At 44.2% G+C, this 23,571-nt stretch overlaps 1 protein-coding gene across 1 annotated transcript in view; it reads left to right on the top strand.

Moving 5' to 3' along the window:
- The window catches only part of tmco1 (transmembrane and coiled-coil domains 1), a 31,395-nt gene extending 24,418 nt beyond the window's left edge, over nt 1-6,977 (top strand). Inside the window, exons 6-7 of the mRNA XM_070886204.1 lie at nt 3,453-3,597; nt 6,395-6,977. Coding sequence (XP_070742305.1) covers nt 3,453-3,597; nt 6,395-6,493 — 244 coding nt within the window. The 3' untranslated portion in view covers nt 6,494-6,977. The remainder of the gene's footprint in view (nt 1-3,452; nt 3,598-6,394) is intronic.
- The last annotated feature ends 16,594 nt before the right edge of the window (nt 6,978-23,571 follow it).

Below are 23,571 nucleotides of genomic sequence, written 5' to 3'. Positions count from 1 at the left end.
CCTCCCGCCTCTCTCCTTCCCTCCCTCCCGCCTCTCTCCTTCCCTCCCTCCCTCCTCTCTCCTTCCCTCTTTCCCTCCCTCCCTCCTCTCTCCTTCCCTCTTTCCCTCCCTCCTCTCTCCTTCCCTCTTTCCCTCCCTCCCTCCTCTCTCCTTCCCCCTCCCTCCCTTCTCCCCCTCCCCCCCTTCTCCCCACCCTTCTCCCCCTCCCCTCGCTGTCAGAAACACAGACACTGACAGACAGAGAGTGAGAGACAGACAGATAAGAGACACTGACAGACACACTGGGGGGACCGTCCCAACACGCTGTTGGAGGACTCCCGGTGCTGCAGTCGGTAAGTAGAAAATGTTTTATTTATTGATTTTTTAAATTTTTTCATTAATTTTTTTTGATTGATATATTGGTTGATTTATTGATGTATTTATCATTTATTATTGATGATGGCTCTTTATTTGTAAAACTGAAGTGTTTAATGTTTGTAAACTTCCCTTTAAACCCCACCCCCATTCCCTACCCTAATTTGTAACCTACGCCTGATTTTCTAAAGTGTAGACAAGGTTTTTTCGAACGTACAAAAATCTTCACTTCATTCTAAATTAGTTTGGAGTAAGTTTTCACTGCCGAAACTTTGAAAACAGGCTTAAGTGGCCGGACACGCCCCTTTTTGAAAAAAAATTCTGTTCCAAAGTGAAACTGTTCTAACTGACTAGAACTGGAGCAAACTAAATGCCGAGAATTTGAATTTCTAAGATACTCCGTTCTACACCAGTTGCTCCAAAAAATCAGGAGCAACTGAGGCCGAAACTTGGGCCCTATATATCCAATTCCCTTTTGAATGCTGCTATTGAATCTACTTCCACCTTTCGGGCAGTGCATTCCAAATCACAATAACTCGCTGCGTAAAATCAAATTCTCCTCATCTCCCCATTGATTCTTTATCCAATTATCTTAAATCTGTGCCCTCTTTAAAACCTAAGTTTGCAGCCAACAATACCTACTGGCTGCAAACCTAACATTCTGCACTCGTAGACCAGATGAGACTGTTTGGCTAATGTTCATGTGCGAAATACTGATGACGTGACGTCAGGAACAAATGGATTCATGCCACACAAAACAGCCATTGATTCCTTCTACAGCCAATGTAATGCCATGAACACCCAATCTGGATCAGCACATTTACCAGGGAAATAGCACTGTGTATGTAGAAGAATCTGTGATAAGTGGTAGTTAATGCCCACAAGAGATTTGCTTCCAGTAAATTTGAGGTTAAATATTTGCTTTAGAAAGTGTTGAAAGTTTGACACTGAATTCCCTTTGAATTTATTTGGTTTTATTCTAGATACTTGTCCTATCCTCATAGAATCATAGAATAGTACAGCACAAAAGGAGGCCATTTGGCCCATTGAGTCTGCGCCGGCTCTTTCGAAGAGCAATCCAGTTAGTCCCATTCCTTTGCTCTTCCCTACAATTTTTTCTCCTTCAATTTGTCCAATTCCTTTTGAAGGCTACTATTGAATCTGTTTCCACCACTCTATCAGCAGTGCATTCCAAATCCTAACCACTTGTTGCGTAAAGAAAAAAAATTTTCCTCATGTCGCCTGATTCTTTTGCCAGTCACCTTAAATCTGTACCCTCTGGTTATTGACCCTTCAGCCATTGTAAACAGTTTCTCTTCATTTACCCTCAACCAAATCTCCTCCTTTTAATCTAAGATATTCAAAATTCATCTTCCTAGGCATAGTGTTATCTCTATTTTAAAAGCCATTTTTTAATTCTTTCGAAGTTGCTGATTGTGTATGTGTTTCGTGTGCTGCATACCATTGACCTTCACTCTACTGTTCCCTTCCCATCGTATCTGCTCCTTCCTCCTCCCACCCCTGTATTTTAATTTTATAATGAGCAGGGAATAAGCGCAGAGGACAATAGTGTAAGTAAAAGAATCTGAAATTTATGGAGCATTTATTTGTCTTCAGGAAGTCACAAAGCACTTAACAGCCGAGTTATTTTTAGAAAAAACTGTTAAACATCATCTCTCATCTTTTGAGAGTGCTGATTCTTGCCGGGGTATAGTTTCATTAGTGTTAATTTTACCACAGTGGTCATCACAGCTGAGCCTGCTGTCCTTGCTCAACCGCACACACACAGATCACTGGATAGCCATCACTAGAAACCCTAACTGATTTTCTTTTTCCCTTTCTCTGAGCCCAGAGGCACTAACTGCAAACTGAGATCAATTCACTCGATATAAACTGGGATCAAGAAAAGGAATCTTCTTTGTCTGTACAGCTCTGTTCCACAACAAGTACTGCCTTTACCAACAGCTGTCGGGGGGGAGCTGGTTCAAAGCTAAACCTCTTTTATCATTGAGCCATATATTGCCAACCTTGCAACAGTGATTTACTATGTAATATTCTCTAAGACTATCACTATCTCTAGATTTTTGTTTGCAGATATATAGATGAATTATTTACCTTTGTTCAGGTACAGCTCTCTGATGTTTTTAATGATTACAAAAACCAAGCACTCCTATGAATTATTATCTCTAAATGACATTACACAGGGAAACGGTGGCCAATCGCCTGTGGGGGAAAGCTGCAATGTTGCACAGTGGATTCTCAGAGTAGAAAGTTTTTCAGGTCAAGTCACTGAGAAATTATTAATTATGACCGCCAGTCTTCAAATTTTATTTTATTGCCTGTTCCCAGCTTGATTTTAGAATGTATTCAGCGACTATTCTTTGAATACCGTTGAAGTCTGTTCATTGGCACTGTTTAAGAGCTAGAGCATCATTTTTTTCCACACCTGTGCTTGAGATGCAACCATCATTCAAATAGTACAACTTTCAAACATTTTATTAAAAAAATACTTTGATTTTAAAAGAAACTTTGGTGGAGAACATTTGAGAATTTGTTTTTCTTTGCTCGTGGTCCTCAATTCTCAGATTTTGTTCAGTACCCCTAGTATACTATATTTCTTTGTTTCTATGATGCCTTAATGTTTTTATAAAATCTTTTATTCACTTAGTATCCTGCTCTGGAGTAGCAAAATAATTCCCTTATATCTTCTTAATCGTGTGCTCTTTTTATTCTCTAGCCACTTTGTTTTGGATGTTATTAAGACCATAATAATGTAAATGGTAGAGAATGAATAATAAGGAAACAATGTTAATCTCTGGGTTTAAAAATCCACAAACCACTTGCTTTGTCTCATGGTTTAAGAGGTTTTCTGAGCTCTCGCAATTAAATAAATCCTTTAATAGTCACTTCCTTTCTATAATTTTGTCTTTTGAGTTATTTAAGTAAATTTAAATATCCTGCTATGAGGTGCTTTTCAAAAATGGACTATTGCACTAAACAATAGAATCTTCTGATTTCCTGTTCACTTCATGTGCGGTAACTTTCACATTCCAGCCATGAACTGTATTGTGTAACTTGCAATTGTTTTCTCTTTCCAGATTTGATGGCCGAGTGGTAGCAAAGCTCCCATTTGTCCCCTTGTCATACATCCAGGGACTGTCCCATCGCAACCTCCTTGGAGAAGATTACACTGACTGTTCTTTCATTTTCTTGTACATTTTATGTACAATGTCTATTCGACAGGTAAGCATACCTCATAAGGAGCGGCGAGTACAGAGGAGAGAGTGTGGAAAGACATGTCGACATTAAACATAACATTTACACAGAACACCAAACTGCCAACAAAGACGTGGCATGAAAATAAAACCAAAGTCATTATTAATATCTAAACTTAGAACTTTATGTAGGGCAAAGATCAATCTTTCTTTAGCTGACTCCAAGTTTGAGAGCTCCTGCTAACAATAATTAACTTCTGCTGATAAAAATCTAAAAGGAAAAAAAGTAATGGCATATGATACAATAGTACATTGTGATATGGATTAAGTCTGACTTCATTCAGTTTTAATCAACTCAAATTGAATTTTGTCGTGCTAGTGCTCAGTACACTTCTGTGCAAACTATTTCATGCGCGGTATCTGATGTGGCCTGTATAGCATTGTTCTTTTGCATAAATGTTTGGCATATTGCAAATAAATTAATAACATTTGCCTGTGATTTAGAATGCCTGATTTAAACTAACTGCAAATGGTTTAGAAGTTAAACTTCACTTCATGATGTATCTTCCTGATTCACCTCTGTATTCTCATACTGCAACAGTTTCACTCGAGAGTAGCTGGTGCTGGACTTCGTACTCTACTACATTTTATGTACAGGGTATTTTCAATTTCAAACATGAAAATAATTAACAGCCTAGAGTACAGTAACATTTATTTTTTAAGTATACTTTCTATTCATTTTCTATTTAGTAATATTGGGCCCAAGTTTCCACACGATAAAAAACGGGCGCCCCTCCGAGCTGGGCGCCCGTTTTTCGCTCCGAAAACGGCGCCGGAAAAAAAACGCGCGATTCTGGAGCACCCTGCAGCTCCATGTCTGCTTGGCGCGGCGCCCAGGGGGGTGGAGCCACCACTCGCGCCGATTTTGTAAGTGGGAGGGGGCGGGTACCATTTAAATTAGTTTTTTTCCTGCCGGCAACCCTGCGCGTGCGCCTTGGAGCGTTCACGCAGTGTGAAGGAAACATTGGCACTCGGCCATTTTTGTAGTTCTTTGTCGCTGTTTAGTTTTTGAACATTTTTTAATAAAAGCACATTGCCATCAGCACAGAGGCTTCTTGCAGCAGTGAGAAGGCTGCAGGACGCCTCAGAAAGTTGAGGCAGCCTCCCCCCCACACGGGAACGAACAAACGGCTGCCTCCTTCCCCTCCCCGCGGGAACCAACGGCTGCCTCCTCCCCCCCCCCCCCCCGTGGGAAGAAACGGCTGCCTCCTCCCTCCCCCCCCCCCCCCGTGGGAACGAACGGCTGCCTGCCCCCCCCTCCACGGGAACGAACAAACGGCTGCCTCCTCTCCCCCCCCCCCCCCCCCCCCCGTGGGAACCAACGGCTGCCTCCTCCTCCGCCCCCGTGGGAACGAACGGCTGCCTCCTTCCCCTCCCCGGGGGAACCAACGGCTGCCTGCGCCCCCCCCCCCCCCCCTCCACGGGAACGAACGGCTGCCTCCTTCTCCTCCCCCCCCCCCCCCCCCCCCCCCCCCCCCCCCGCGCGGGAACGAACGGCTGCCCCCCCCACCCCCCAAACGGCTGCCTCCTTCCCCCCCCCCCCCCGCAGGAACGGACGGCTGCCTCTCCCCCCCCCCCCCCCCCCCCCCAGCGGGAACGAACGGCTTCCTCAACTTGTGAGGCTTCCTGCAGCATTCTCCCTGGCTGAAGCACTTTCACACAGGTAGGAAGATGGTTTATTTAATCTTTTCTTTGCTTATAAATTTTTATTCAGGTTGGATTTATTTGTATAATATTTGTATAAGTATAAATAAGGATTTATTATAGAATTTAATGACTTCCCTCCCCCCGCCCCCCCCACCTCGTTCCGGACGCCTAATTTGTAACCTGCGCCTGATTTTTTAATGTGTAGACAAGGTTTTTTCAGTTCTACAAAAATCTTCACTTGCTCCATTCTAAGTTAGTTTGGAGTACGTTTTCACTGTGGAAACTTTGAAATCAGGTGTCAGTGGCCGGACACGCCCCCTTTTGAAGAAAAAATTCTGTTCCAAAGTGAAACTGTTCTAACTGACTAGAAATGCAGAAAAAAAAATGTGAAGAATTGCGATTTCTAAGATAGTTCGTTCTCCACCAGTTGCTCGTAAAAATCAGGCGCAAATCATGTGGAAACTTGGGCCCATTGAGTGGAATTGGTTTGTGTGTGCTTAGTTGTGAGTACTGTATGACTTGGTTTGCTGAGTATTTTTACTTTGTGCAGGAGTGTTCTTTACTCACTACATTAGAAGGGAAGGAAGAAGTGTAAATCCTGTCTTAAGAGTTCCTTCGCATTTCCTGTGTTTAGGAAATTATTTTGAGTGGATTTATTTGTGACTGATGTTCCTTGATGCAGAAATCTTTACCTCACATTTTTTCTTGGATGACAGTTTTCCATGTTTTGATATTTATTAACTCAAATCAGCCTTTCTTAATGTTCATATTAAGAAAAATATGTTCCTTGTTTTGCAACCCATATTGAATTTTTAATTAAAATGCATAAATGTTCATCTAACACCCATTAATTTGCAGATTTTGGGGGGAAACATTTGTTAAAGCCCTTAAGTACAGAATATAACTCATTTTAAAAAAAAAATATTTCGAAAGCAACAGTACTGAAATCTTACTCAAATGTTTTAATCTTTTTCTGTGCGTTTATATCAAGTTTATGTTACTGACTAAAAGGTGACCTGTTACTAATGTAATTGTTCAAATTTGTACTATGATCTTATCACTGGACTTGCTTTCAAGCAATATTCTTGGTTTATTAGTTTTCTTTCTGCTTCTCATAGAATATTCAGAAACTACTGGGTCTGGCTCCTTCCCGTGCAGCTACCAAACAGGCTGGAGGATTCCTGGGACCTCCACCTCAAGCTAGCAAATTCTCATGATGAAACTGCAGTGTAGTATTGAACACCAAACATCTGTCTGCTAGATGCGGTATAATTAGTACTATTCACAGCTAAAGAGGCCATTTGAACTTCTTTTGTATCTAGCAATAAGTGAAATGCCTCTTGGGTGGCAAGATATAGAAAGGCTGGTGTGTAAAATTGTTGAAATATTTCCATGATATGAAACTGCCATTTTTAGGAAACAAAATCAGAAGCCAGGTAAACCATTTTCTGCATGAGTGTGGTTTGTTTGAATTGTGGAACAGATAATGTCATTAGGCTTAAGATGGTGAAATTTTAAAACAAGCTCCGAACTACCCGTATTATTTCTTGTGGTTATATTGGATTTGGTTAAATGTATAAGTTCAATAAAACCAGATTTTTTCTGAAGCAGTATTTTTTGAAATGTTGTCCCATGAAATGGAAGATTAATTTGTGTAATGCAGCTGATATCTGGAAAGAATAAAAGCTTTTAATCTTACAAGTCCCAACTCTGATCATTTTTTTGAGTGCATTAACAAAACAAAAAAATGCATTTGACGCCACTTTACAATTCACAGTTGAACCTGTAAATTGACAAATTGTGATCCTGTAGTACTTCAATACTTCAATCTTTTTTTTTTTAAATGTGTCCCCGCCAGGAGTTAAATTTAAAAAGTAGGACTTCAAAGGTAGTAATCTCAGGATTGCTACCAGTGCTATGTGCTAGTCAGAGCAGGAATTGCAGGATAGCTCAGCTAAATACGTGGCTTGAGGAATGGTGCAAGAGGGAGGGATTCAAATTCATGGGACATTGGAACCAGTTCTGGGGGAGGTGGGACCAGTACAAACCGGACGGTCTGCACATGGGCAGGACCGGAACTGATGTCCTAGGCGGAGTGTTTGCTAGTGCTGTTGGGGAGGGTTTAAACTAACAAGGCGGGGGATGAGAATCTATGCAGGGAGGCAGAGGGAAGTAAAAAGGCGGCAGAAGCAAAAGGTAGGAAGGAGAAAAGCAAGAGTGGAGGGCAGAGAAATCAAGGGCAAAAATCAAAAAGGACCACATTACAACATAGTTCTAAAAGGACAGAGTGTTTAAAAAAAAAACAAGCCTGAAGGCTCTGAGTCTCAATGTGACGAGTATTCGTAATAAGGTGGATGAATTGACTGCTCAGATAGCTGTTAACGGGTATGATGTAATTGGGATTACAGAGGCATGGCTCCAAGGTAACCAAGGCTGGGAACTCAACATCCAGGGGTATTCAATATTCAGGAAGGACAAACAGGAAGGAAAAGGAGGTGGGGTAGCGTTACTGGTTAAAGAGGAGATTAACGCAATAGTAAGGAAGGACATTAACGTGGATGATGTGGAATCTATATGGGTAGAGTTGCGAAACATCGAAAGGCAGAAAACATTATTGGGAGTTGTGGACAGACCACCAAACAGTAGTAGGGAGGTTGGGGATGGCATCAAACAGGAAATAAGGGACGCTCGTGCAATAAAGGTACAGCAGTTATCATGGGTGACTTTAATCTGCATATTGATTGGGCAAACCAAACTGGTAGCAATACTATGGAGGAGGATTTCCTGGAGTCTATAAGGGATGGTTTTCTAGACCAATATAATCAAGGAACCAGCTAGAGAGCAGGCCATCCTAGACTGGGTCCTGTGTAACGAGAGAGGATTAATTAGCAATCTGGTCATGCTGGGCCCCTTGGGGAAGAGTGACCATAATATGGTACAATTCTTCATTAAGATGGAGAGTGACACAGTTAATTCAGAGACTAGGGTCCTGAACTTAAAGAAAGTAAACTTCCACGGTATGAGACGTGAATTGGCTAGGATAGACTGGAGAATGATACTTAAAGAGTTGATGGTGGATAGGCAATGGCAGACATTTAAATATCACATGGATGAACTGCAACAATTGTACATCCCTGTGTGGCGTAATAATAAAAAAAGGGAAGGTGGCTCAACCGTGGCTAACAAGGGAAATTAGGGAAAGTGTTAAATCCAAGGAAGAGGTGCATAAATTGGCCAGAAAAAGCAGCAAACCTGAGGACTGGGAGAAATTTAGAATTCAGCAGAGGAGGACTAAGGGTTTAATTAGGAGGGGGAAAATAGAGCATGAGAGGGAACAAAGCTTGCAGGGAACATAAAAACTGACTGCAAAAGCTTCTATAGATATGTGAAGAGAAAAAGATTAGTGAAGACTAATGTAGGTCCTTGCAGTCAGAATCAGGGGAATGCATAATGGGGAACAAGGATATGGCAGACCAATTGAACAAATACTTTGGTTTTGTCTTCACTAAGGAAGACACAAATAACGTCCCGAAAATACTAGGGGACCGAGGGTCTAGCGAGAAGGAGGAACTGAAGGAAATCATTATTAGTCAGAAAATGGTGTTAAGGAAATTGATGAGATTGAAGGCCGATAAATCCCCAGGGTCTGATAGTCTGCATCCCAGAGTACTTAAGGAAGTGGCGCGAGAAATAGTAGTCATTTTCCAACATTCTATAGACTTGGGTTCAGTTCCTATGGATTGGAGGGTAGCTAATGGAACCCCACTTTTTAAAAAAGGAGAGGGAGAGAGAGAAAACAGGGAATTATAGACCGGTTAGCCTGACATCGGTAGTGGGGAAAATGTTGGAATCAATTATTAAAGATGTAATAGCAGCGCATTTGGAAAGCAGTGATAGGATCAGTCCAAGTCAGCATGGATTTATGAAAGAGAAATCATGCTTGACAAATCTTACAGAATTTTTTGAGGATGTAACGAGTAGAGTGGATGTGGTGTATTTGGACTTTCAAAAGGCTTTTGACAAGGTCCCACACAAGAAATTAGTGTGCAAAATTAAGGCACATGGTATTGGGGGTAATGTATTGAAGTGGGTAGAGAACTGGTTGGCAGACAGGAAGCAAAGAGTGGGAATAAACGGGTCCTTTTCAGAATGTCAGGCAGTGACTAATGGGGTGCCGCAGGGTTCAGTGCTGGGGCCTCAGATATTTACAATATACATTAATGATTTAGATGAAGGAATTGAATGTAATATCTCCAAATTTGCAGATGACACTAAGCTGGGCGGCTCTGCAAGCTGCGAGGAGGATGCTAGGAGGCTGCAGAGGGACTTGGACAGGTTAGGTGAATGGGCAAATGCATGGCAGATGCAGTATAATGTCGATAATTGTGAGGTTATCCACTTTGGTGGCAAAAACAGGAAGGCAGATTATTATCTGAATGGTGACAGATTAGTAAAAGGGGAGGTGCAACGAGACCTGGGTGTCATGGTACATAGGTACATAGGCACATAGAAAATAGGTGCAGGAGAAGGCCATTCGGCCCTTGGAGCCTGCACCACCATTCAATAAGATCATGGCTGATCATTCACCTCAGTACCACTTTCCTGATTTCTCTCCATACCCCTTGATCCCTTTGGCCGTAAGGGCCATATCTAACTCCTTCTTGAATATATCCAATGAACTGACATCAACAACTCTCTGTGGTAGGATAATTCCACAGGTTAACAACTCTGAGTGAAGAAGTTTCTCCTCATCTCAGTCCTAAATGGCCTACCCCTTATCCTTAGACTATGTCCCCTGGTTCTGGACTTCCCCAACATCGGGAACATTCTTCCTGCATCTAAACTGTCCATTCCCGTCAGAATTTTATATGTTTCGATGAGATCCCCTCTCATCCTTCTAAACTCCAGTGAATACAGGCCCAGTCGACCCAGTCTCTCCTCATATGTCAGTCCTGCCATCCCGGAAATCAGTCTGGTGAACCTTCGCTGCACTCCTTCCTGAGAACGTCCTTCCTCAGATTAGGAGATCAAAACTGAACACAATATTCCAGGTGAGGCCTCACTAAGGCCCTGTACAACTGCAGTAAGATCTCCCTGCTCCTATACTCAAATCCTCTATGAACGCCAACATACCATTTGCCACCTTCACCGCCTGCTGTACCAGCATGCCAACTTTCAATGACTGATGTACCATGACACCCAGGTCTCGTTGCACCTCCCCTTTTCCTAATCTGCCACCATTCAGATAATATTCTGCCTTTGTGTTTTTGCCACCAAAATGGATAACCTCACATTTATCCACATTATACTGCATCTGCCACGCGTTTGCTCACTCACCTAACCTGTCCAAGTCACCCTGCTGCAGCCTTTTAGCGTCCTCCTCACAGCTCACACCACCACCCAGCTTCGTGTCATCTGCAAACTTGGAGATATTACACTCAATTCCCTCATCCAAATCATTAATGTATATTGTAAATAGCTTGGGTCCCAGCACTGAGCCCTGCGACACCCCACTAGTCACTGCCTGCCATTCTGAAAAGGACCCGTTTATCCCGACTCTCTGCTTCCTGTCTGCCAACCAATTCTCTATCCACGTCAATACATTACCCCCAATACCATGTGCTTTAATTTTGCACACCAATCCCTTGTGTGGGACCTTGTCAAAGCCTTTTGAAAATCCAAATACACCACATCCACTGGCTCTCCCTTGTCCACTCTACTAGTTACATCCTCAAAAAATTCTAGAAGATTTGTCAAGCAGGATTTCCCTTTCATAAATCCATGCTGGCTTGGACCGATCCCGTCATTGCTTTCCAAATGTGCTGCTATTTCATCTTTAATAATTGATTCCAACATTTTCCCCACTACTGATGTCAGGCTAACCGGAGTATAATTACCTGTTTTCTTTCTCCCTCCTTTTTTAAAAAGTGGTGTTACATTAGCTACCCTCCAGTCCATAGGAACCGATCCAGAGTCGATAGACTGTTGGAAAATGATTACCAATGCATCCACTATTTCGAGGGTACTTCCTTAAGTACTCTGTGATGCAGACTATCAGGCCCCGGGGATTTATTGGCCATCAATTTCCCTAACACAATTTCCTGCCTAATAAGGATTACCTTCAGTTCCTCCTTCTCACTAGACCCTCAGTCCCCTAGTATTTCCGGAAGGTTATTTGTCTCTTCCTTCGTGAAACCAAAGTATTTGTTTCATTGGTCCACTATTTCTTTGTTCCCCATTATAAATTCACCTGAATCTGACTGCAAGGGACCTATGTTTGTTTTCACTAATCTTTTTCTCTTCACATATCTATAGAAGCTTTTGCAGTCAGTTTTTATGTTCTCAGCAAGCTTCCTCTCATACTCTATTTTCCCCTTCCTAATTAAAGCCTTTGTCCTCTTCTGCTGTATTACAAAATTCTCCTAGTCCTCAGGTTTGCTGCTTTTTCTGGCCAATTTAAATGCCTCTTGGATTTAACACTATCCTTAATTTCCCTTGTTAGCCACGGTTGAGCCACCTTCCCCGATTTAGTTTTACTCCAGACAGGGATGTACAATTGTTGAAGTTCATCCATTTGATCTTTACATGTTTGCCATTGCCTATCCACCATCAACCCTTTAAGTATCACTCGCCAGTCTATTCTAGCCAATTCACGTCTCAAACCATTGAAGTTATCTTTCCTTAAGTTCAGGACCCTAGTCTCTGAATTAACTGTGTCACTCTCCATCTTAATAAAGAATTCTACCATATTATGGTCACTCTTCCCCAAGCGGCCTCGCACAACAAGATTGTTAATTAGTCCTTTCTCATTACACATCACCCAGTCTAGGATGGCCAGCCCTCTAGTTGATTCCTCGACATACTGGTCTCGAAAACCATCCCTAATACACGACAGGAAATCTTCCTCCACCGCATTGCTACCAGTTTGGTTAGCCCAATCAATATGTAGATTAAAGTCGCCCATGATAACTGTTGTACCTTTATTGCACGCATCCCTAATTTCCTCTTTTATGCTGTCCCCAACTTCACTACTACTGTTTGGTGGTCTGTACATAACTCCCACTAGCCTTTTCTGCCCTTTGGTATTCCATAGCTCCACCCATATAGATTCCACATCATCCAAGCTAATGTCCTTCCTTACTATTGCATTAATTTCCTCTTTAACTAGCAACGCCACCCCACCTCCTTTTCCTTTCTGTCTATCCTTCCTAAATGTTGAATACCCCTGGATGTTGAGTTCCCAGCCTTGGGTCACCCTGGAGCCATGTCTCCGTGATGCCAATTACATAATATCCATTAACTGCTATCTGCGCAGTTAATTCATCCACCTTATTCCGAATACTCCTCACATTGAGGCACAGAGCCTTCAGGGGGTTGTCTTTTTAACACCCTTTGCCCCTTTAGAATTTTGCTGTAATGTGGCCCTTTTTGCTTTTTGCCTCGGGTTTCTCTGCCCTCCACTTTTACTTTTCTTCTTTCTATCTTTTGCTTCTGGCCCCATTCTACTTCCCTCTGTCTCCCTACGTAGGTTTCCATCCCCCTGCCATATTAGTTTAACCCCTCCCCAACAGCACTAGCAAACACTCCCCCTAGGACATTGGTTCCGGTTCAGTCATTGAAGGTAGGCTTGCAGGTACAGCAGACAGTAAAGAAGGCAAATGGCATGCTGGCCTTCATAGCGAGGGGATTTGAGTATAGGAACAGGGAGGTCTTACTGCAGTTGTACAGGGCCTTGGTGAGACCACACCTTGAGTATTGTTTGCAATTTTGGTCTCTTAATCTGAGGAAGGACATTCTTGCTATAGAGGGAGTGCAGTGAAGGTTCACCAGACTGATTCCCGGGATGGCAGGACTGACATATGAAGAAAGACTGAATCGACTCGGCTTATATTCATTGGAATTTAGAAGAATGAGAGGGGATCTCATAGAAACATATAAAATTCTGAAGGGATCGGACAGGTTAGATGCAGGAAGAATGTTCCCGATGTTGATAAAGTCCAGCACCAGGGGTCACAGCCTAAGGATAAGGGGCAAGCCATTTAGGACCGAGATGAGGAGAAACGTCTTCACTCAGAGAATTGTAAACCTGTGGAATTCTCGACCACAGAAAGTTGTTGAGGCCAGTTCGTTAGATATATTCAAAAGGGAGTTAGGTATGGCCCTTACGGCTAAAGGGATCAAGGGATATGGAGAGAAAGCAGGAATGGGGTACTGAAGTTGCATGATCAGCCATGATCATATTGAATGGTGCTGCAGGCCCGAAGGACCGAATGGCCTACTCCTGCACCTGCTTTCTATGTTTCTATGGACGTCTCAAAAGTGCTTTACAGGCAATGAAGTACTTTTTTGGAGTGTATTCACTGTTGCAATGTGGGAAACGCTGCAGCCAACTTGCGCACAGGGAGAAGGAATCTGAGAATCTGCCCACCTTTCAATGCTGGGTAGTATCTCGAAACAGGTATTTTTCCAAGGAATATTTGTGTTTACCAAGGTGATGGACGTCTATTGAAGGGAATGGAATACTTTCATACTTTCCCACTTTCCGCAACTTGTGTCTGCATGAAGTAAAGTTCGTATTACTTTTCCTCAACAATAACATAACTCAGACCTCCAGAAGAGGCCAAGCAGAGCATATACTCTTCAATGTCACACTGATGGACTGCTGTATTGACAGAAGTGCCATTATTTAGATGAGATGTTAAACTGAGACCCTTCTGCATGTTTATAGGAGTAACAGATCTCATGGCACTATTTGAAGAAAAACGGAGTTCTAATTTCCTGGCCAATATTCCTCGCTCGACCAACACCATCAATAGTTCTTTGGCTGTTTATGGGATCTTGCTGTGTGAAAATAGGCTACACAACACTTGAAAAATAATCTAATAGTTGTAAGGCACTTTGGAATATCCTTTACACCTTTGAAGTATGTTGGGATATTTTTCTATGGTAAAGGTGTATAAATCCAAGTTGATCAGGCCCTGTATAAATGCAAGTTATTTCTTTTAAATTTTGAATTTAACACTTTATGCACAAACAGTCCTTATTGCCCTTGTGTACAGTTTTGGATTAAATGTAGTATCTCCAAATTTGCGGATGACACTAAGTTGGGTGGCAGTGTGAGCTGCGAGGAGGATGCTGTGAGGCTGCAGAGCGACTTGGATAGGTTAGGTGAGTGGGCAAATGCATGGCAGATGAAGTATAATGTGGATAAATGTGAGGTTATCCACTTTGGTGGTAAAAACAGAGAGACAGACTATTATCTGAATGGTGACAGATTAGGAAAAGGGGAGGTGCAAAGAGACCTGGGTGTCATGGTACATCAGTCATTGAAGGTTGGCATGCAGGTGCAGCAGGCGGTTAAGAAAGCAAATGGCATGTTGGCCTTCATAGCAAGGGGATTTGAGTACAGGGGCAGGGAGGTGTTGCTACAGTTGTACAGGGCATTGGTGAGGCCACACCTGGAGTATTGTGTACAGTTTTGGTCTCCTAACCTGAGGAAGGACATTCTTGCTATTGAGGGAGTGCAGCGAAGGTTCACCAGACTGATTCCCGGGATGGCGGGACTGACATATCAAGAAAGACTGGATCAACTGGGCTTGTATTCACTGGAGTTCAGAAGAATGAGAGGGGACCTCATAGAAACATATAAAATTCTGACGGGGTTAGACAGGTTAGATGCAGGAAGAATGTTCCCAATGTTGGGGAAGTCCAGAACCAGAGGTCACAGTCTAAGGATAAGGGGTAAGCCATTTAGGACCGAGATGCGGAGGAACTTCTTCACCCAGAGAGTGGTGAACCTGTGGAATTCTCTACCACAGAAAGTTGTTGAGGCCAATTCACTAAATATATTCAAAAAGGAGTTAGATGAGGTCCTTACTACTAGGGGGATCAAGGGGTATGGCGAGAAAGCAGGAATGGGGTACTGAAGTTGAATGTTCAGCCATGAACTCATTGAATGGCGGTGCAGGCTAGAAGGGCCGAATGGCCTACTCCTGCACATATTTTCTATGTTTCTATGTTTCTATGAATTAGACTGCTAGTTTAGCAGTATTCTTTGCTGTAATGGGTAGTTTTAATTTTGTGTGTATGTGCTCATTAGGAATGGGATTCCAAATGGAAAGGTTGGGGGTGGGTGGGGGATAGATAAAGAAAGGAATTTTCTCCATTGGATTGGCTAGATTTGATTCCAAGCCCCAGCATTGAAAACAGTGTGCTACTGTTCTCTTTCCCCACCCCAAAAAACCTTCCCTTTTTTCAATACTTATGTGAGAGACACAAATGATACCAAACTTCAATATATTCTGAAATATACATGTGAGAATATTTCAGACCTTGCTTTTGTCTGGTGTAGGTCTATGTGCAAAAGTAGAAGCTTGTTTTATTTTATGGTTGTTGAGTGGACTTGTTCTGCCAAGAAATTATTACATTTGCAGCTCCAGTAGCAGGAGTGCTACTACTAATTAATCTACAAACATAAAAGTACAGTTTGTTATGCAGCTACTAGAGAAGCAGTAGGGATTTATGCCATCAGGATTCTATCTTTTTTATAACCACCCTTTTGGTTCCTCCACCTCTTGCCACTTTCATTTGTTTAGATGATCTCATTGAATTTACAAGCTTGAAGGAGCTACCAAGACTGATTGTTAAAAGTTCTGCTTAATTATTAGAATTCTGTTGAAGTCAGGGTTGATTCAGCAGCAACTATGCATATATTGGGCTTCCTCGCAATGTCAGGTTCAATTGTCTGTTGACGTGGTTAGCATTTAATGTTCAGACAAAACTATTCCAATTAAGTCATTGTAATGAACACAACAGAAAGATAGCAATTCTTTGACACTCTTGAAAGGGAACCCGATGTTAATGATCCCTTTTTAAAACAATTTCAGACTTTGCTGACGGAAATCAAATACAGTATCTAACAATACTAGGACATTCCTGCCTCTAAAATATTAAAATCTGTCGGTTCGTTTTTAAGTGTAAACCTAGTTGTATTTTTATGTATCTGCAATGATGCAACTAGCTAGCCAGGAGAACTTTGGTAACATTTTCCAAGTCCCTGTACAGCTGCATGATCTAAATTAATTGACTTCATGCAGCAGGGAGAGGAGTACAGACACCCGGTAATGTGTCTTTCACAGTCTCTTAACATTAGCAGATTTTATTTAAAATGTAAATTTAAATGCTTGAATTACTTGCAGAATACCGTTGAAGTAGAAATATCTCCCATAACCATAATTTTTGTGTGGTGTTTTTCTCTCAGCAAACATCTTTTGTCTTAAAATAGAAAAAAAAATATTTGGTTGGGCAGCAATCCAATCATAATGCAGTAACCTTGGAATCCTGAGAAGCTGGATTTCTTAAGATAACTTCCAGGCTTACTGGCTTTTTTCTCCTGAAAATGTATAAGCTATTGTATATTTCCTACATTACAATAGTCACTACACTTTTAAAGTCCTTAATTGACTGTAAAGTTCTTTGGGATATCCTGAGGTCGTGAAAGGCGCTATATAAAGGCTGTGTTTATTTGCACTAACTGAAAGGCAGCAGTTTCTCTGATTGGCTCTCCATTTTCACATGACCTATTGCTGATTGGTCCCGTTGGAGGATAAGCCACACCCTGAAGTTCCTTTGGAATGTGTAACTGGAATCGCCCAGCCCAAGTTCCAACTGACTTTCTAATTCGTAATTCGATCCATTTTGACTTCAGAAGCCACAGGATAGATCTCCCCAAAAGCCACCAAGTTCCAGCCAAAGCCCCTTACCCCAGCGCAAGTGCATCCCTCCCCCAGCTGAAGACCCTTACCTCAGCACATGTGCTGCCTCCCACAGCCAAGTTCCAGCCGAAGTCACTTACCCAAGCTCAAGACCTCAGATGGGGCATTGTGTTAACATGTTTATTGTGTATGAAGTGAACAGTGACAGTGTCGTGACTTCTGGATTTAATCCACTCCAATGATTTCCCCTGTAACGCATGCACCAGGGAGTTGGAAGAACGTGATCTCCCCTCCAATTGCCCCCCACCCACCCCTATCTCTGTGTCTTTTTCCCCTTCCTCACACAGGCTCTCTCTCTTCCCCGCCCCCTCCCCCAAGCTCTATCTCCCCCCTCCCCCTACCTCCCCAAGCTCAGTCTCCTCCCTTCCCCCCCCCCTCCGTCTCCTCCCTTCCCCCCCCTCCAAGCTCAGTCTCCTCCCTCCCTCCCCCCAAGCTCAGTCTCCTACCTCCCCCCCCCCACCCCCCCCAAAGCTCTGTATCCTCCCTCCCTCCCCAAGCTCTGTCTCCTCCCCCCTACCCCCCCAAAGCTCTGTATCCTCCCCCCAAGCTCTGTCTCCTCCCTCCCACCCCCCCTCCAAGCTCCATCTCCCCCTCCCTCCCCAAGCTCAGTCTCCTCCCTTCCCCCCCCCTCCGTCTCCTCCCTTTCCCCCCCTCCAAGCTCAGTCTCCTCCCCCACTACCCCCCAAAGCTCTGTCTCCTTCCCCCCCCAGCTCTGTCGTCTTCCCCCCCCCCCAGCTCTGTCTCCTCCCCCCCCCAAGCTCTGTCTCCTCCCCTCCCCCAAGCTCTGTCTCCTCCCCCCAAGCTCTGTCTCCTCCCTCCCACCCCCCTCCAAGCTCTGTCTCCTCCCCCCCACCCCTAACTCTGTCTTCTCCCCCACGCCCTCACCCCAAGCTCTGTCTCCCCCTCCCCCTCACCCCCCCAAGCTCTGACTCCTCTCCCTGCCCCCCCCAAGCTCTCTCGCTCTCTCTTTCCCTTCCCTCCCCCCACTCTCTCTTTCCCCCTCCCACCTCTTTCCCTCCCTCCCTCCCCCCAAGCTCTCTCTTTCCCTCCCCCCTCCCCCCCCCAGCTCTCTCTTTCGCTTCCCCCACCTCAGCTCTCTTTCCCCCCACCCCCCCAAGCTCTCTCTTTCCCTACCCCCACCCCCAGCTCTCTCTTTCCTACCCCGCCCCAAGCGCTCTCTTTCCCTACCCTCCCCCCCCAAGCTCTCTCTTTCCCTAACCCCCCACCCTCCCAGCTCTCTCTTTCCTTCCCCTCCCCCCAACCCCATGGAGCACTTTACGGTGCCCCTTGACTCTACACTCAAACTGCCGCTCGAACTGGTCCTGGCCTCCAGCTGTGTGATTGGAGGCTCCTGATGGAGTGGAGGCAACGTGTGAGGCCGGTTTCGGATCATGGGGTGGGGGACGGCGTCGGTGATATTTGTCCCAACTCCCGCTTCTCAATGCATGCGCAGAAGGGAGATTCAGTACAAATAGTTACTCCGCTATATAAATGCAAGTTCTTTTATTGTGGTCCAAGCTTCTGTTTTTATGATTGACCTGTCCAATTTAGAGCTTCTCCTACCCTTTATCATCTTGATACAAACATTCTGAAGTGTTGCATGTCATTTCCTTTTGCTACTTTTACAGAAACTTTATTTGGCAGGCCCTCTTCTCCTCCTCCCCCCAACCCATACTAAACAATAATGTCCTCTCTGCAGTTTGTGCTAGATGAATCAATTACCGCTGAGTCACTGTGAGCAGTTGTAAGTATGATGAATTTGGAATGCCCTTGTTGCTGTAAACCTTCGACTACATGGATAATTTTCTCACACACTATTTCAACGTGAGACTTAAACCCTCTGCATTAACAGAAAACTAGCAGTCGTGGCAACTTGTGCTGTTAATTTTAATAAAAGTTGAAATTTCAATAGCGATATATTTTGATAGGTTCACCTTTTCGAAAATGGATTTGCAGATGTGCATTCACCCTACACTCTCTGAATTGTACTTGGCAAGTTTCCTAACTGATTTACAAAGCTCAAAGATAACCTGGTTAATCGAACACTACTTCCCCTGCTTTAGCACAAGAGTAAATGTATCAATGAAATGTGTTTTTATTGCAATTAAAAAATGCCATTGACAAAAAAATTTTAAAACCTGAGAGCTGCATCCTAAGCCTGTGTTTACACAAATGATTGCACCATCTGGTATTGACAGGATTTCAACCCAAACCACTTGTGATGGGAGACTTAATTTGATGCTTTTCATTCTTCACAGAATATATTTATTTAAGATATTCCATCTATGTATCTCAAAACATTTTCATCAACCTTACTGGATAAATCCTCAACTTTATTTAGAAGGATGACATACCCTGATTAAATGAGTTAAATTTCAGCTGTATGCTAAGGTGCAAGGTTTGGCTTTATGGTTTTTTTTGTGACATTTATAGTTGGCGATTTGTTTCTCTGTGTCTGAACATGGGGTTAACAAACGCCTATCTCACTCACGCTCTCTTACTTTCCAGATATCAATTACCACTCTGTCATCAACCATTCCTCGATTGAGGAGGATTCTTGCGATGACTTTTCCAGTGGCCCAGATGTAAGAACATAAGAAATAGGAGCAGGAGTAGGCCATTTGGCCCCTTGAGCCTGCTCCGCCATTTAATAAGATCATGGCTGATCTGATCATGGACTCAGCTCCACTTCCCTGCCCGCTCCCATAACCCTTTATTCCCTTATCACTCAAAATCTGTCTTATCTCCACCTTAAATATATTCAATGACCCAGCTTCCACAGCTTTCTGGGGCAGAGAATTCCATAGATTTACAAACCTCTGAGATGAAATTCCACCTCATCTCAGTTTTAAATGGGAAGCCCCTTATTCTGAGGCCATGGGCTCAAATTTGGTACACCCCTTTTTTCGGCACACTCAACAGAGATGCGCCTACTTTGTGGGCTGAAAACGGCGCTGAAAAATGTCCCCCGATTCTGGTCGTTGTGTTGCCTCTCCCAGTGCTTGGCACGGCGTGGCCAGTCGATTGGGGGGTGGAGCTAGGGCCCTGCGCAAGAAACAGTGCCGGCAGCTCTCCACATGCGCATTGGAATGTGCGCGCATGCCCCCAGCGTGCTCCTCGCCCCCAGCGCGTCCTGCAGCTTGTGTGGGAGGGACCGGATACTCGTTGCCTCTATCCTGGCCGAGTGGTCTCGCACCGGCTGGGCCTGCTGTGGAATGCACTTTAGATAAGCTGAGTAGGAACAGGAGTGGGGTCAGACAGAGAGGATTCTTTGGCAAGGGATTGGAGCTGGAATCTGGATTTACTTCTGTTGCACCGGCCGGCCCACTGACTTTCCGGGCCGAGTTTTGATAGGAAGGTAGGACTTGGTTTTATTTATTTTTTCTTCTTGAATGTTTTTATGTGTTCTTGAATGCTTATTACTTGTTGTGCTTTGTTTAGTGCTTTGCAAGGTCCTCTCCACTTCTCTTCCCGCCCCTATCTCTGGCCGAATGGTCTCTGATGTACCTACCTGCGCTGATTTCTTAACTCTCCGCAAGGGTTTTCTGTGCGGCCACAAGTGGCCACATACGCTGGCCTAAGTTAGTTTGGAGCAATTATTAGCTATCCAAAGTGGCTTAACTGGCCAAGACGGGCGTAGGTGGCTGGTAACGCCCCCTTTTGAAAAAAAAACGAAGCTAAAAAAATTCTATCTGGCGCAAACTGAATGTGCAAAATGGGGATTTTTAACATACTCCAGAAAAATAAATTTGCTCCAAAAAACTCCTGGGCAATTTTGAGCCCTGTGTCCCCTAGTTTTAGTTTCCCCTATGAGTGGAAATATCCTCTCTGCATTCACCTTGTCAAGCCCCCTCATTATCTTGTATGTTTCGATAAGATCACTTCTCATTCTTCTGAACTCCAATGTGTATAGGCCCAACCTACTCAACCTATCTTCATAAGTCAACCTCATCTCTGGAATCAACCTAGTGAACCTTCTCTGAACAGCCTCCGATGTAAGTATATCCTTCCTTAAATACGGAGACCAAAACTGTACACAGTACTCTGGGTGTGGCCTCACCAATACTCTGTACGGTTGTTGCAGGACTTCTCTGCTTTTATACTCTATCACCCTTGCAATAAAGGCCAACATTCCACTTGCCTTCCTGATTACTTGCTGTACCTACATACTAACTTTTAGTGTTTCATGCGCAAGGACCCCAGGTCCCTCTGTACTGCAGCACTTTGTAATTTTTCTCCATTTAAATTATAATTTGCTTTTCTATTTTTTCTGCCAAAGTGGATAACATCACATTTTCCCACATTATACTCCATCTGCCAAAGTTTTGCCCATTCACTTTACCTGTCTATATCAGGGAGATTCCTCTGTAGTTGCCACAGTCAGGCTTATCCCCTTTTTGAAGATGGTCACGATTATGGCATTTCTGAGATCTCCTGGCATGCTCTCCTTCCAGATAAGAGCGATTAGGTCCTGCATTCGTGCCAACAGTGCTTCTGCGCCATACTTTAGTGCCTCAGCGGGGATTCCAACTGCTCCTGATGCCGCCTTCTTGAGCTGAAGGATGACCTTTTCTACCTCGTGCAGGGCTGGGGTTTTGCTGAGATGGTGGCAGGTAGCATGCTGCGGGATGGAGTCAAGGACACTCGTGTCGAAAGCAGAGTCTCAGTTAAGGAGATCTTTGAAGTGTTCCTTCCAACGGACCCTGACTGCCCCAGTGTCCTTAATGAGTGCCTCTCCATTCTTGGCCAGCAGTGAGGTGGGGCATTGGGTGCTTGGGCCGTAGGTAGTCTTGATTGCACTGAAGAATCCTCACACGTCATGGTTGTTGGCCACTTGCTGGATCTCCTGTGCTTTCTCCACCCACCATCTATTCTTTAGGTTCAAGTTTTTTGTTGGACCTCAGCCTGCAGCTGCCTGTAGAGCTGCTTTGCTGCTCACGAATTGGGTTGCTGCTTTAACTTCAGAAATGCCTTGCGCTTGCAGCTTATCAGCTCCTGGATCTCCCGGTCATTCTCGTCAAACCAGTCTTGATATTTCCTGGTTGAGTGACCGAGCGTCTCTTTGCAGACACTGGTTATGGTTAAGACAGAGGTCCTCCACCAACCTGACCCCGCCACACATCACTTCCGCACCCCCCTGTAAGGGGAGCTTGGGTGTGGGTTCGAATCCACACTCCCCTGAGGTTCTGTACGTGCGATTTATGAGGGTGGGTGAGTAATGAGGCACCAGACACAGTGGGTAAGAGTACAAAATGGCTAATGTTGTTTATTTAGAATAGCAAACACAAAGATAGAGGGCATAGGAAGAGGTCATAAAATAGCAGTAATGGCAAAATCTCATTCAACAACCCGAAAAATCTCGCAACAGGGAAGGGGAAAACAAGAGGTTAAAACATTCCACTCACACACAACCACACCTCCCACTCCCACCCTTCCTACCAACTCCTAACCTAAATTGAGTCTGTGAGGGGGTTTGGGCTCTACTCACAATTCCATCAACTCCGGGGTTCTGGAGCACTTATTTCAGCTCGGGGTTCCTCTGGGGTGGGTTTTATGTTGTTGCGTCGGTTTCTTCTATCTGCCTCTCGGTTATCGTCAGACTACAGCTATGAATCCAGGTTATTGAACCAGGTGTCCAGGTCTGCACAGCTCTGCGTGCCCCAGCCTGATGCTTCGGCTATTCTCACCCTGTCCAGTGTGTTCAGGGCTAACAGCAGCACGTGCTGCCACTTACCAACCTCGTGGGTTTTTAGTCTCGACCAAAATCAAAGTTTGCAAAACTCTCTCAGCTCCTTTCCCCCCAGCAGCCAGCAGCTCTTTCAAGAACTGACCCCAAACTGTGTTTCCAACTGCTCCAGCTGCATTCCCCCTCCAGCAGCCAGCAGCCTTTTCAAGAACTGACCCCAAACTGTTTTCCTCCACAACTCCTGCAAGTCTTTTCCTCTCCACACCTTTCCTCCACTGTGAACTCTGCCCACAACTCTTTTTGGTCCACAACTCTTTTCTGGTGGTTCTGTGTCCGACATTTGCATTCAATTCAGTTCTGGTCTTTTCGCGCTCAAACCCAGTGGGTGGTCCATTGTGTAAGTTTGGGCGGGGAGATAGCTTTGAATATTTAATCAGAAGATGTCACAGGTACACGTAGGTGTGAGGACCAGGGTATTGTTACAGGGCACATAGGTGCCTGAAAGTCTGTGGGTCCTTTGTTATAGTCCTGGGAGTCAGTGGGCCATTCCTGCAGTGATTCATGGTTTTGATTCCGAGCTATTGTCCATATTAATTAGGTAGATAATGGCCCACATTCGTAGTTTGATTTGGGGGGAGGGGGGGGGGGGGAAAGTCATTTTCAAATTGGACCGGGGAGTCCTTATTGGTTGAGGATTTCCCCACTTCAGGCCCGACTCGACCCCTGATTGGCCTGCCAGAATGCACTTTCCCCCCATTGGCCAGTGCCTGTCTCGCTTGTGAGCCCAGACTCCACAATGTCTGTATCCAATGTCTCTATCAGCCCATACATTTTC

The sequence above is a fragment of the Pristiophorus japonicus genome, chromosome 8 (assembly GCF_044704955.1).
Source record: "Pristiophorus japonicus isolate sPriJap1 chromosome 8, sPriJap1.hap1, whole genome shotgun sequence".
In the NCBI taxonomy this organism is placed as follows: domain Eukaryota; kingdom Metazoa; phylum Chordata; class Chondrichthyes; family Pristiophoridae; genus Pristiophorus; species Pristiophorus japonicus.
The sequence above is the reverse complement of the archived record's forward strand: the minus strand, read 5'-3'. Positions and strand labels throughout refer to the sequence as shown.